The sequence below is a fragment of the Fukomys damarensis genome, unplaced genomic scaffold, assembly GCF_012274545.1.
Source record: "Fukomys damarensis isolate Sample0158 unplaced genomic scaffold, DMR_v1.0_HiC HiC_scaffold_39, whole genome shotgun sequence".
NCBI lineage: Eukaryota > Metazoa > Chordata > Mammalia > Rodentia > Bathyergidae > Fukomys > Fukomys damarensis.
The window spans coordinates 42,950,702-42,965,236 of record NW_022900951.1 but is presented as its reverse complement, the minus strand read 5'-3'; the positions used below and the strand labels follow the sequence as shown (position 1 = coordinate 42,965,236).

Genomic DNA, 14,535 nt, shown 5'->3' with positions numbered 1-14,535 from the left:
CGTGGGCGGCTGCTGCTCTGGTCCTGGGCATAGCAAGCGGCGGCGCCAAGCTCCTGGGGTTGGTGCAGTCGGCGGGGGCAGCCCGGAACGTGAGGAAGTCGGTGCAGGTTACAACAGTGAGGATGAATATGAAGCAGCTGCGGCACGCATTGAGGCTATGGACCCTGCAACCGTGGAGCAGGTAAGAACAGGAGGGCGAGGACTTCGCAGGTATGGCAAATGGTACCAACAGAGTGAGGAGGTACCTCACAAATGTTATTGCAGTTGCTCCAAGGGACCTAGGCCCTGCTCTGGGGACTGATGTTTTCTGATGGGAGAGGCATGAGACCCCCGTGTTCTTTCACCCAAGACTTGGGGTTAGAGGTCTCAGATAAAGTGAGAGGCTTAAAGATGGGGTCTGAGGCCTCTAGGGCACATAGTTGTTATTCCAGGCCCGAAGACCTCATATGTTAGAATTTGGAATTCCATGGAGCCCTTCCCTGAAAGGGAGGTCTTGTGCGTCTCAGGTCTCTCCGATGGACTCAGGTCTGTATTTAGTGTCTTGAGAGCTCTTTTTCTCTGGAATAAGAGTCCTAAGATTTCCTCTCCAGGGAACTCAAGGTGATGACCTCAGCAGTGGGCCCTGAGCATCCCCAAAGAACTCAACCTTCTAGGAGTTGAAGACGTTCTGAGTATAGGGTGACTTTCCTCTCCTTTGCAGCAGTGGAGCCTTAGACCTCAGAGTTCTTTGGCCTACCTTCAAGAGCCTGACACTCCCTCTTAGAATTGAGGATTTCTCACACACATGATTTAGAGAGAGGAGTTTCCTTCTCTTTCTTCCAGGGATATAGGATGTCTCTTAGGAAGATGAGATTATCTCTCCCTGGGGACAAGTGCTAAAACCAATATTCAGGGACTAGAGGTTATTTCAGTATTTGATATTTCTCTTTCTGCATGACTGGGGTCTGTGTTTTCTGTCAGTGGCCTCAGACTTTTCTCCTTGGGGGCCAAGCTCTGAACCTTTTTCCAGAATTTTAAGCTTCTAAGTAATGGGCTCTTGGCCCTTCAGTTCCCACCAAATCCTTGAGTCTTTTTTCCTTTCTCTTCAGGAGAATGATCCTCAAAGCTTTGTATACTGGAGCCTAAGGGTTAGATTTATGGTTATGGAATGAGGTTTTTAGAGACTGGATCTCAGGCCTCCTCAGGGGTCTGACACCCCATTGCAGAGATTCTGGGCAAGGTGAGTTCTTTAAGAAACCTTTCGCTTTGAGGCACTGGTGTCTGAGTGTTCCTGGGGCTTTGAAACCCTTCCCCCCACAAGAATGTGAGACCCTTCTACCTCAATTACAAGAACTAAAATGTACCTTGAGAATTAATATCCCATATTTTTCTGAGGGTCTCTTCTTGTCAGGAACATGTGACCTTGCCTTGGGAACACCACTTCTTGGGACAGTGTGCAGTGTAGGGTTCTATGGGTGAGGTTTGAGGCCTCTGTGGGTCTAACCCTACCTTTTAAGTGAGATCCACTCTACTAAGGACACTTGAGGTTTCCCTTAGGGTCAGGAGACCCATGTATGCCCCAGTGACTGCATATTTGTAGACGAGGTCTGAACTTCCTCAAGGAACTTGAGGTGCCTCTTGGGGACAGGATGACTCACCACCAAAAGTGAGTCCTGACATTCTTGTGAAATGTAGGGTCCCTCAGGAACAGGGTCTTGAGGTCCCTCTCATGAGCATTTGAATTTTACCTTAGGTGTGTCAGAGTCTGATCCCCACCTTAAGATTCGAGACCTCTGAGAGTACTGATGATCATCTCACTTTAGACATCATACATATGCCTCAGTCATAGAGACCTTTTAGGAATGTTGTTTCCTGCTTTGGGGATTTGGCCAGCCAGATTCCCACTCTGGGGTCATGGGTAGGTTGGGATCTGAGGAAGAGTGTGGGCCTCTTCCCAGGGGCCTGAGCTGTTTCTCTTCGGGACAAGAGATCATTTCCCTTGGGGATGGAGGCCTGGGCACTACTCCCACGCTACCCCCAGCATGAGGCTGTTCTACCACAACAGGTGTTATTCTCTCACCTGGGAGAGGACAGGAGGTCATCAGTGTTGCTAAATGGAAGGACCTGGGTGCTCTTCAGGTCAGGTTAGGCCTCCTTAACCCAAGCCCCTCTCAGGTCAGAGCCAAGAAAATACCCCTACCTTCTGGAGAAAGGTTAGGTCCTGGAGCCATAAAATTTGAGGCTTCACCTCCGACCCTGGGAAAGATTTCCGATGTTTTTCAGCTGTGCTTCTAGGGGCCAAGAAAATAAGCTTGGAACTCCTTTTGGTAAACATTTCTCTTCATAGAGACAGGAAAGGGATTGGGGCATGTCTATTACTGGGAAATTCTTCTACATACTTCTCCCCCTTGGCTCAGGTAAATCTCTGTATTTCCCAGGAGCCAGGGACTGGCAGCCTTGGAACCCCCTATTGTTCCCTTCATAGCCATAATTTTTGGCAGAGCAAATTACCTGGAGTCACAGGGTCAGAACCAGGAGTTGTTTTTTTCTCTCCTGGTTGAGGTAAAGTCTCTCCCTCCAGTTACAGGGGAGAGATCTGTCCACTTCTTGGGAAGAAAAGAAGGAAGAAGATGGTTCTCTTCTCTCTGCCTCACCTGGCCCAACTTGGGACTGTTTGGAGATGAGAGGAGAGGAGATACTTTCTGCCACCCAAATCCTGGTCTGGAAGTGTCACCAAAGATGGTTTATTTTTTTAATTTTTTTTCTTTTTTGAGACAGGAGCGTGCTACATAGGTCAGGCTGGTGTCGAACTCACTGTGTAGTCCAGGCTGGCCTCAAACTTGGAGGTATCCTGCCTCAGCCTCCTGAGTGCTGAGATTACAGGCATGGACCACCCAAGGGTGTTTGTATCCTGGAGGCCCCCTAGTTTGACCCCTTGGCCAGAGGGGGATGTTGAGAGGGAGTCTTGATGGTAAATCTGGTCCAGGTTCTGCAAATGTACCCCTACTCTTTAGGACTCTTTCTGCCACTTGGGTCTAGGTGCTGGGGAGGCTCTCCTTTCCCAGGCATGGCTGTCTTGCTGAGCCTGCTCTCTGAAAAAGATGGCTTACAGGCATCCTGAGTTTGGGAACCCCACAGAGCTCTTTGAGAAGGGGCATGCATGGATGCTGAGGTGGTGGAAGAGCCTGGGCACCATCCAGCACAGGTTCCATCTCTGGGCCTGTCAAGTTTTGCTGTGTGAATTAGATTAGATTCTGCCTGTGCTTTGTGTACCTCAGTATCCTTGATGCTTAGATAAGGGGCTGTAAGGTGCTGCTTAGCTCTGGAATTTTAGGGAACTCAGTCCAAAGCCCTCTGTACCTGGAGGTGACAGTGAAAAGTGGGTGTCTTCTGAGGAGGAACTGGATGCCTTCTCCTGTCTCCTCTCTCCCAGCCGTCCAGGCAGGCTTAGCAGGCAGGACAAGTGACCTCTGCAGGTTTGATGGGTGGCAATTTTTGTGACTAGCTGTGCTTTGGTGAATAAGCTCAGTGGGATTGCCTTTAGAGAGCCTGTTTGATAGTGTGGAGAGTTGAATGCGGAAATTTGGACTCCAGAGCTGGCCACATTTGAGTTGAAATGCCAGTATCTCCTGCTGAGCTGTTTTATGGCTGTAGGCAAAATACTCCCCTATTCAGATTCCTTTTTTTTTGTTTTTTCTGAAACCCATCCCAGCCTAGGATTATTGAGTGATATCTGACTTTGCCCGTTTTGGACTTTGGCTGGTTCTTCCTCTGGCCTGAAACGGGCAGTTTGTCCCCAGACCATCTTGGATCTTCCTAAAAGCCTTTGTGCATCTCTAGGAACCTATCATTTGGTATCTAGGAATCTGCCAATTCCTTGAGCTCTCTTTACACTATCTGGAATTGGGTAGCTGGGGGTTGAGGGGAGGTGGGATGGTCCTTACCTAGGCAGTGTAGATTTGTGCCGTTTCTGCACTAAGCCTTTTTTTTTTTTTTTTTTTTGTACTTTACACTATCTGGAATTGGGTAGCTGGGGGTTGAGGGGAGGTGGGATGGTCCTTACCTAGGCAGTGTAGATTTGTGCCGTTTCTGCACTAAGCCTTTTTTTTTTTTTTTTGATTGTGGTGGTTGTTTGTTTGTTTGTACTGGGGATTGAATTTAGAACCTTGTGATTGCAAGGCAGGTGCGGTGCCACTGAGCTAAATCCCCAGCCCTGTTTGTTTGTTTGTTGTCTCTACTAATTCCCTGTTCCTTACTCCCCTACCCTGTATGAAAGTTTTAAGTGGAGTGTGTTGGCTTTAGGAAACGTGTCACCTTTTTAGGGATGTGCTATGACTTTTTTTTTGGTACTGGGAATTGAACTCAGGGCCTCTCACTTGCCAGTTAGGTGCCACAACACTGAGCTACATCCCCAGCCCTGACATTTTTGAGGTAGGGTGTGCTATGTAGTTCAGGCTAGCCTTGAACTCACTACATATGTAACCCAGGCTGGTCTGGAATTCTCTGTGATGCTCCTACTTCAGCCTCCTGAGTGCTAGGATTACAGCCATATGCCACTACATCCAGCTCTCTATTCACAGATTTAAAGTGTACAAATCAGTGGCTTTTAGTATAGCAATAAAATTGTGTGTTAATCATCATAGTTGATTTTAGAATATTTTCCTCATCCCAAAAAGAAACTGCATCTTTTAGCTATCACCTCCTAATCACCTCATCCCCTTCCAGCCCCTTCCAGCCCCTTCCATCCCATTTGTCTCCATGGGTCTTCTATTCTAGATACAAGTGGAGTCATATAATATGCAGTCATTTGTGACTTGGCTTCTTTTGGTTAGAATAATGTGTCCAAGGCTCATTATGATGTAGTATGTATCAATACTTCATTCTTTTTTATTGATGAATAGTAGAATCTTGGGTGTTTTTTATTTTGTTTTGTTATATTTGGTACCGGGGATTGAACTCAGGACCTGGTGCTTGTGAGGCGCAGGCGCTATGCCACTGAGCTAAATCCCCAGCCCAGGACTTGGGTTTTTAATCCCCCTAGTGGCTCAGTAATAGATCAGGACCTTGCTCTTTTTCCTTTCTTCTGTCCAAAGGTCTTCTTTTTGTCCTTCGGGAGCATTGTGCTTGTCTTTCTCTTTGGATAGGTTGTCTGTGTATTACCCATGGAGCCAAGCCAGTGTTCCTGGGTGTTTTGGAGAAGGGGGTAGTCTTGGCAGCAGGGTTGCTGGGACAGAGCTGTGAGTCCCAGAATACTAAACACTTCTTGGCTATGGGCTCTAGGAAGACATCTGTCCACTGCTGCTGCCATCTTCCCCCACCCCCTTTCCTCTTCAGTGGCAGCTCATTCACCCACAGGCTGGGTCAGCAGCTTCCCAGGCTGGGAGAAGGGATTCCAGGCCCCTGCTTCCTTAATTCTAATCCCCTCCCTGGGGAAATGCTAGGAGGGCAAATTGTACAGACTGGGAGTCATGCCATATTGTCTCAGTCATGAGGTCCCAGAGCTCAGACACTGATGAGTGCTACAAGCGGGTTATATTTGTTTCCAGTGGCTGTTGTGGCAAGTTACCATGAACTGGGTACTTTAAAACAACATTGTATTTAATCGTGGTTCTGGTGGCCAGAAGTCCAAAACCAGTTTCACTGGGTCAAAATCTGGGTGTTGGCAGGACCATACTTCTGTAGAGGATCTGGGGAGAATCCAGTACTTTTCTAGCTTCTGGTGATTGCCACCATTCCATGGTCTGTGGCTGCATCAGTCTAGCCTGCCTGTGCCTCTTGTCTTCCCATCAGCTTGTCCTCTGTATGTGGGGTTTTCTCTTCTATCCAGTCTCTCTGTCTCTCTCTTAAAAGGACACTCATGATTGCATCAAGGTCTTGCCTGATACTCCAAGGTAACCCCCCCATTCAGGATACTTAACTTAGTCATGTCTACAAACATACCTTCTCATTCTAAGGTAATATTTACAGGTTCCAGGGATTAGAGTCTGCTATCTTGGGGTGATCATTAGTCTACTATCTATAAGGGAGGGGAAGAGCACTTGTTGCGCAGTCTCTTACTAGGCAAAGTTCTATAATATTGTAGTTGAGTCTGGCCAGTAGCCCTGTTACTGAGAGGCTTGTTAGCCCCATTACACAGATTGGAAAACTGGCTCACAGCAGTTCCATCAAATGGCTAATAATTGGCGGACCTGGATGGCAGTCTTAGTTGAGTTCCACAGCAACTTTACTTGGACCTGTAGACCATTAGGTTGTAGCCTTGCCTTGGTTCCTGTGATACCCTGGTATCAGAGAGCTCTGCCCAGACTTTGTGTGAAGGTTTAGAAATAGGGAGGAACTCTCCACAGGCTTAGCAGTGAAGTTGGACAGTTCTGAGCCTGGGCTTGACCTCCTTTGTTCAGAGCAGTGATGTAATTTAAACTCACCTACTGCTGGGTACTCTCCAGCCCCAAACCAGCACTTCTTAAACATCATTTTCTTCCAGAGCGCAAATTCTTTAGGCTGTTGGTGCCAAGGCCAGTGGGTAGCTGGTGGTCCAGCAGCTAGTTCCAGGCCTAGATGCCAATGTGGCAGCCATAGGACACAAATCCTCCTTTTGCAAGGGGTATACTCAGGCCTCCTTCAGTTTTAGGGACAAACCCAGATTTTCCCAGGACCGGCTGCTAGGCCTGTCTCTGCTGTGCTTCAGGGGACTTCCTCTCTTGCCACTACATTAGATTTTGCTTGTGCCTAAATTTCAGCTCCTGTATTCCTTTATAAAGTGAGGATACTGTTTCCTGCCACTTGGGCTGTAATAAAGACAAATAAATGAAGTCACCCTTTGTATCTGGCATCTGGTGTACAGCAGGCTTTTAGTTAATAGAAGTTCTTCTTTCTTCCTGGCCTATCCCTGCTTTCATGCCTAGTCCTACTCAGGCTGTTGGCTGTGGTGAACACATTGTTGGACTCTAGGCATTGCTATTACTTTGTAGCAGAAGTAGCTTCACTTTTTTGTTTTGCTTTTTGAAACAGGATCTTGCTGTGTAGTTCAGACTGGTCTTGAGTTCATTATGTACCACAGGCTGGCTTCAAACTTGTGGCGATTCTCCTGTCTCTTTCAGCTTCCTAATTGCTGGGATTATAGTCATGTGTACCATGCTTGGCACTGAAGTGACTTCATTTTTCTCATCCAATTAACAAACATTATTGGAGGTTTTAAGTTTGTTGGTCCTTTGCTCAGGTGCTACTCTTAATGGCAGGCTCAGGTCCATTCCTCTGTTTCACAGCACCCCATGTTCCCCTCTTTCGCTGGCCTGCACACAGTGTGTGTGGTCATTTTATTCCCCTGCACCTCCCTGAACAGTTTGTGATTTTATCAGGGGTAGAGAACTAGTCTGATTCATTTCTTTGTCCTCATTGCCCAGCCCAGGATCTGACTCATATCTTTGTTAGGTGGATAAGTAGGAGGCCCTCCCCTCTATTTTAATTTTATTTTTTGTAGTACTGGGGATTTGAACCTAGGTCATTGAGCATGCTAGGCAAGCACTGTGGCACTGGGCTATATCCCCATCCCTTTTTATTATTTTAAAATTAATTTTGAGATAGAATCTCCCCAAGTTGCCCAAGCTATCCTTGAACTTGTGACCCCTTCAGCCTCACTTGTTGCTGCAGTCATAGGCTTGTGCTGCATGCCAGGCCCCCTTTGCACCCTCTTTGTTTGCATTTTTGCCTTTCTCTCTTTCCCAGGTGTGAGGACAGGAGGTTGTATGCCCTTCTTTTTTCACAGTGCTTCCTTGTGTAGGGTCTAGTGCTGTGGATACGGTTGCACTTCCTCATAGGTCACTCCTGCCTGGGGTGGGCCCCAGGCTTCTGGGAGGAGGCTGACCCTATAAGGTGGATAGGCTTGGGGGTAACTGGCTGGAGTGTGCTGGTCCCCAGCCTCCAGGGTAGAAGGGCACCTGGACTGCTGGAATGTTGTACCCAAGCAGGAGTCTTGGTGCTGCCCGTGGGAGCCCATTAACCACCTCCAGGTGCCTTTGTCATCTCTAGGAATCTAGTCACACCCTCCTGGGCTGTGGACCTTGATGATGGAGCTAGCTAGGTATTCTCTTGTCTCCCTTCATCCCCTCCTGTCCAGCCACTCAAGGATTTTTGAGGGTCTGTCAGTCATACTTCATCCCTTTCTATGCTGGCCTCTCCCTATCTCCATTTGGTGATATCAGTATATGGTATGTCATTAACAAAGATGCTTCGGGTCTTACAACTACTATATAAATCTCTTGACAATTCTGTCAAGTAGAATATATAGCCCTCATTTGATGGGAAACAGGCTTGGTGTTTTTAGCAGTTTACCGCGAATCATATAGCAAGGCAGTGACAGCTGGGGTTGGAACCCAGAATTCTTGCCCTCTAAACTTTTGTTTTGCTTTGAGACAAGGTATGTAGTTTAACAATGTAGTCCAAGCTGCCCTCAAATTCACCACAGTCCTTCTGCCTCTGACTCCTAAGTGCTAGGATTACAGGCTGACCCACCACACCTGGCTTGGCTATTTCCAAACTTTGTTTACTATTCTTCCAAAGATTCTCTCCCTTGGCTTCCCTGGGGGATGGGTTCCACCCTTTGCCTGAGCTGGGGACAAATGGCCTTCAAGAGAAGTGAGACCCTCTGTGTGGTTAACATTTGATTGGATCTTAGAAATTCCCTGGATAGGGTGGTGTCCCCATGGAGCAGGCTTGGGATCATATACTGTGCGTAGTTTGCAGCCCTGTTGCTGGATCAGACGGTCTGATTCTGGTGGCCAGCAGAGGGCGCAAGGGGCCTGGGAAAGGTCTGCTGCTCGGATTTGTTTTGAAATGGAAAATGTGTTTTAAGTGGTACATGGTCATTAATTTTTTAAAAATCCCAAAGTACACATTTATACAGGTTCATTTGACTTGAGTCTTGGAGGTCAGATATGCTTTGGAACTTAGAAAACTTTGAGAATTTAGAAAAGTGGCTTGTGTGCATACTTTGTATATGTGCTGCCAAAGCGAGCATTGTGTGTATACTTTGTATTATGTAACACTCCAGCAGGGTCTGAGTCAGCACCTCCTAATCATTGAAATTTTTGAGTACTCACCTCTAGATGGGATATCTGGGTACATGTCAGTTCTGATCAGGTTGTGATACAAAATGAGACAGATAAAGACTGAGCTGGGCATGACGGTGCTTTACTTGTAGTCCCAGCCCTCTGGTAGGCTGGGACAGGAGCATCAAAAGTTTGAGCTTAGCCAGAGCAACTTAGCAGTTTAATGAGACCCTGTCTCAAAAATTTAAAAAATAAGATAAAAAGGGCTAGGGATGTAGCTCAGTATGAAGACCCTTTATTTGGTGCCCAGTGCCACACACATACATACAACACAGACTTTGGATTTTCCTTTCTTTTTTTATTTTCTGATGTCTTTATCTTTAAGAGTTTTGATGGTCAAACTTTTTTTAGGTTTTTGGATTTGAGACAAGGGACTGCAAGCACAAGGTCTTGAGTTGGATCCCCGGTACCAAAAAAAAATTAAAAAACAGAAAGAAGGCAAAAGAAAATCATCTGTGACACTAGTTCTTAGGGATAATACTTTGGGGCTTGGACTTCCCAATTTTGCATATATTGTTTGTATATGTACATATTTGTGTTTGTTTTTTTGGTACCAGGGATCAAACTTGGGACCTAGGGCTTGTGGGGCAGGTGGCAGCACCACTGACCTAAATCTCCAGCCCTATGTACATATTTGTAAACATACATGTATATGTGTTCAGTCATAAATGAGATCATACTGTGCACACTTTTTGTCTTGTACAATGCATTTTAAAATTGCCCAGCTGTATGTGGAGCTCAGGATCTAGATTGTTACCAGTCATTCCCTCTTCATCTCCCCTCGGTGGAACTCCTTGAAGTAGAGCCAGATTCTCTGCCCAGGTACTTGTCAGGTCTGGGCCCCTGACTACCTTGACTAGAAACTGTGAGGTCAGCAGGAGTCAGAAGGCAGTTGAGGCCCTTCTGGGATCAAGACTTTTCCTAAAAGAAAAGGGTCTCCTACTCTATATGCATGGAGTGGTGAAGACAGGCCAAGAACTTTACCCTGTCCAGTGTCCTCATTGCTATTCATTGGGCCCATCGGGAGCTTAAAGGCAGGACACTGGGGAGGGAGTACAGGCCTTCCCTGTTGCTGACCCCCACCTCTTTCCTCCAGCAGGAGCATTGGTTTGAAAAGGCCCTACGGGACAAGAAAGGCTTCATCATCAAGCAGATGAAGGAGGACGGCGCCTGTCTATTCCGGGCTGTAGGTGAGTCTCTGCCTCAGCCCTTAAGGGCCTAAGGCTGCCTCTGAGCTGAATTCCTGTTGCCAGGAATAACCCCAGAGACCTGGTTGAGGCAGAGGTAGCTGATGTCTTAAGATTTTGTGGCTCCAGCCTTAAATTAGTATCCAGCCTCTAGTTCTGGGTCATAAGACAGTGGTGGTGTAGTGATAAAATAATTTGCTTAGGGACAGATTGCTCTTCTGGCATTATTGGAAACCCTGTTAATTCTCCCCCAAACTATTTGAGGATAGGGATTATTATTGCTTCCCTTTGTCAGATGGGAAGAGTAGCTCAGAACTAGAGTGACTTGGCCAGGGCCACTCACAGATAGTATGAGACAGAGTTGAGATTCAGTCATTGGATTAGATTGTCTGAAGCTCATGCTCAGCCACAGCACACTGCTGTCATTCTGGGGCATTGGTTACCTGTGTTTACACTTAACTCAAACCCTGTCTCTGGTGTGTCTGGGGGTGGATCTCCATATTCTCTTCCCCTCCCCTCTGTGCGTGTGTGTGTGTGTGTGTGTGTGTGTGTGCGCGCGCGCGCACGTGTGGGGGGAGGGGAGACAGAAACTAGATCTTCACAAATTTCTATTATAGTGTTTTACACAATTTTTTTCTTACAGAAGAGAGAGAACATACTGAACCCTTATGTATCCATCATCCAGCTTCAAAATAGTTAACACATAGCTACTGTTTTCATCACTGCCCTACCCACTCTCACTCCCCTGAAGCAAGAGTATATTTAATGCAAAACCCTGACATGGGATCATTTCACTCATAAATATTTTTGTACATTTCTCTGACAGACACATGCTCTATTTTAAAAATATAATCAAGATGCTATCGTTGCACTAACAGAATTAATAATTTTTTATACCATCTGCTAGCCAGCCTGAGCTAGATCTTTGAGGCCCTTCTGGTTCTGAATCTGACCCAACAAGTAGTCTTCAGGTCCCATGTTGGTGTGAAAGGGAAACTGGGAAATGTAACCTGTTCCTCTCATTGGCTCTGCTGCCTCCCAAGGTAAAGTACCCCCTGGTAGGAGATTTGAGCTGGGAGTCAGAAGTAGCTTCTAGTTCTGGCCCTGACTCCTAATTGCTGTGTGCCACTTGGCCTCCATTTCCCCATCTGAGGGATAATGGGGCTCCCAAGGGACCTTAAGTTCCTTCTGAATCTGCTTTTCACCTTGTCCCCCACTCCTTGCAGTGTCTCTGATTCTTGGTGTGACCTTGGGAAAGCAGCTGTTTTTTCCTGAGCCACTTTCCTTAGCTGTAAAGTGGGGCTAAAAGACCCTGCTGTTAAGCCAGGCATGGTGGTGCATGCCTGTAATTCCAGCACTTGGGAGGCTGAGGCAGAAGGATCTAAGGTCAAGGCCAGCCTAGAGTATTTAGTGAGGCCCTATCACAAAAAAAGTAAAGAAAGAAAAAATAACCCATAATAGTTTAATGAGGTTACTTAGCCAAATCTCTTTATTGCCTGACACAACAGAACAGAGATGGCAAACCTTTTAGAGCTTTCAGAGATACAAATCACCCGCTGTGGCACAGGTGCCATAGGTTTGCCACCACTTTAGTAGAATGATAGCATTGGTAAACCCTGGATGCTGTGGTACCACCGAGCTACACATGTTTAAGAGGTGGGCTCTGTTGGGCTAGAAAAACTCCCAACTGTTCTGTCCCTGTGCTTCATGTTCTCTCTGTAGAGAAAGAGCTGATTTGGAGGCATCTTGGATAAAAGTCAGAGAAAGAGCAGATGGAGTCCTGTTAGGGACTAGTTGTGTTGTTGAGACCTCAGGCAGAAGCAGGGCTGCTGGTAGAATTGTGTATCTGAGTCTGGATAGTCACAGGCAGACCTGGAGGCCAGTGAGTGCCTGGCGTGTGCAGTAACCCTATCAAGAGGCAGTATCTGTGCATGTGTGTCTAGCTAGCTATTCTCTCCAAATAGCCCAATCTCCCCCAGTGGGGCCTTCCAGTAAGGGGCCACTCTTACAGGAAAAGCTGACCACAGCAGGTTGAAGGCCTTTCCTTATCAGCACTATGGCTACACATTTCCCCTGACTGGGCTGCCCTCAGCTTTTCTCTATAAAACCTCAGAAGTCTCATGCCCTCTGCAGGAGTACATGGCCCCTGGTCTCTAGGCCTCATTTAGAGGTTTCCCTGGTGCAGAGTACATAATACATGCGCTTGGGAAGGGGACTTTGTCCCCAGGCCTCTGTGTCCCCCTCTTTCCAGCCCAGCCTCTACAGAGACAGATGGCAGTCAACTTAGGCTCTGATGCAGGTGCTGACTGTTTTGCCATGCGTTGAATAGTGTAAGGAACACATAAGTGAGGTGGGGGTGGGTGGGTTGCAAACATAGAGGGCACTCTGTTGTTTCCCTGACCCCCGCTATGTGCCAAGCATTAAGCTGAGTGCTTTATGCTTACCTGCAAAATATAGATCATTATCCCATGAGACAGGAGAAAATTGAGGCTCAGAAAAGCAGGGCTTGGGGTATATAGCTCAGTAGTTAAGCAACTTGTCTAGCGTTTGCAAGTTCATGGGTTTGATCCCTGGCACTACTACTTCTCCCCCCCAAAAAAGAAATGATGTGCTCACACTCATCAGCGGCAGAGCTGGGTGTGTTTCTTTTTTCACTTGCTTTCTCCTTCCTTTCTTCCTTCCCTGCCCCCTCTCTCCCTGCCTGTCTTCATTCCTTGCTTCCTGTCTGTTTTTCTGTCTTTCTGTCCATCCATCCATCTCTCCGTGCGTCCTTTCTTCCCTCCCTCCTTCCCTTCTTCCTACCCTCCCTCCATTCTTTCCTCCTTCCCTCCTTCCTTCTATCTTTGAAACCAGGTCTTGCTATGATGCACAGACTAATCTCAAACTCATGGGCTCAAGCAATCTTCCTGCCTCTCTGCCTCCCAGGTAGCTGGGATGATAGACATGAGCCACTATACCCCCTTCCACTGCATTCCTTCTTTCCGGGCCTAGGTGTCCTCTGTGTGAACCAGTATCCATTGCTTGGACCCTGTTCTATCCCACTACCTCCTCTTGGGGACTCATGAACATGAGGAAGAATTGGGTAGATGGAGGTGGGAGCCCAAGTCCTAGAGGTATCCTGTGGCCCAACCTGGTCTGCTCAGATAACCTTCTCCTGGAGACATGAGTCTTTTTCTTCCTTTCCTCCCCCTTCCCTTTCCTTTTTTTTTTTTTTTTTTTTTAAAAAAAAATACTGGGGATCAAACTCGGGACCTTGTGCTTGTGAGGCAGGCAGTGCCACCACTGAGCTAAATCCCCGCCATCTTTCTTTCCATGTGGCTTTCACTTAGCAGATACCCTTGGCCCTGGCCATGGCTCTGGTGCTGGCCTCTGGGCGAAGTGGAAGCCACATGAGTGTGTCTGCATGGGCCATAGTGGAACAGTTGGCGCTGTGCATGTAATGGTGATAGGGCCCAGAAACATTAGCTAGGTTCATTCTTCTGGGCCTTTTGGTCTTAGAACATGAGTGGCCATCAGCACTGGGAAGGATGGATCTTAGATCAGCTTTTTTGTGTATGTGGTAATGGGGGTTGAACCCGTGGTCTTCATTCACACTGAAACCACCACCACCACCTCTTTTATTGTATTGGGATTGAGCTACATTGCCAACCCCTTTTATTTTTTGAGATACGATCTCACTGAGTTACCCAGGCTGGGGTCAAACTTGAAATCCATCTACCTCAGCCTCCCAGAGTCCTGGGATTACAAGCATGTACTACCACATCTGGCTGGATCTTAGATCAGTTTTGACTTTTTTTTTTTTTTTTTTTTTTTAGAGTCTTGCTATGTAGTTCAGGCTGGCTTTGAACCTACTATTGTAGCCCATCCTGGCCTGAAATTTTCAGTGCTGATCCTCTTGCCTCAGCTTCCCAGTGCTGGAATTACAGGCATGTCCCACTACACCTGGCTTGACTGTTTTATAAATGGGGAAACTGATGCCTCAAGAAAGCCCAGACCCTACTTTACGTATCTAGGTCACATAGCCAACATCAGAACATCAGTGTTTGAGGTTGAACCAGGCCACAGAAGGAGAAGATTCCCATGGGCCATTTTTTGTACATGAACTTCCTTTGACCTCTCTCTGCCCTGCATCCTTCTGTTTTTCATCTCTGCCACGGGAATCCTTGAGCAGAGGAGCAATCTCAGGCACCAGACTATGGAATGCTGATGGGGTAGTTGGGGCTACAGACCAGGTCATACCACAGCTGCTTAACAGGTGGGTGGGA

General features: G+C 47.1%; 1 protein-coding gene across 5 annotated transcripts in view; it reads left to right on the top strand.

Annotated features, from left to right (window-relative positions):
• Positions 1 to 6: 6 nt before the first annotated feature.
• Positions 7 to 14,535, top strand: part of Otud5 (OTU deubiquitinase 5) — a 30,120-nt gene continuing 15,591 nt past the window's right edge. For 3 of the 5 annotated variants that reach the window (XR_776836.2, XR_776838.2, XR_776837.2), the window contains exons 1-2: positions 70 to 181; positions 10,180 to 10,273. Coding sequence is in view for 2 of the 5 variants with exons in the window: in XM_010606347.1 (XP_010604649.1) it covers positions 158 to 181; positions 10,180 to 10,273 (118 nt within the window). In the remaining 3 variants the exon portion in view is untranslated. Of the gene's footprint in view, positions 182 to 10,179; positions 10,274 to 14,535 lie in introns of all 5 variants that reach the window. The other 2 variants (XM_010606347.1, XM_010606345.1) reach the window with 1 other exon arrangement.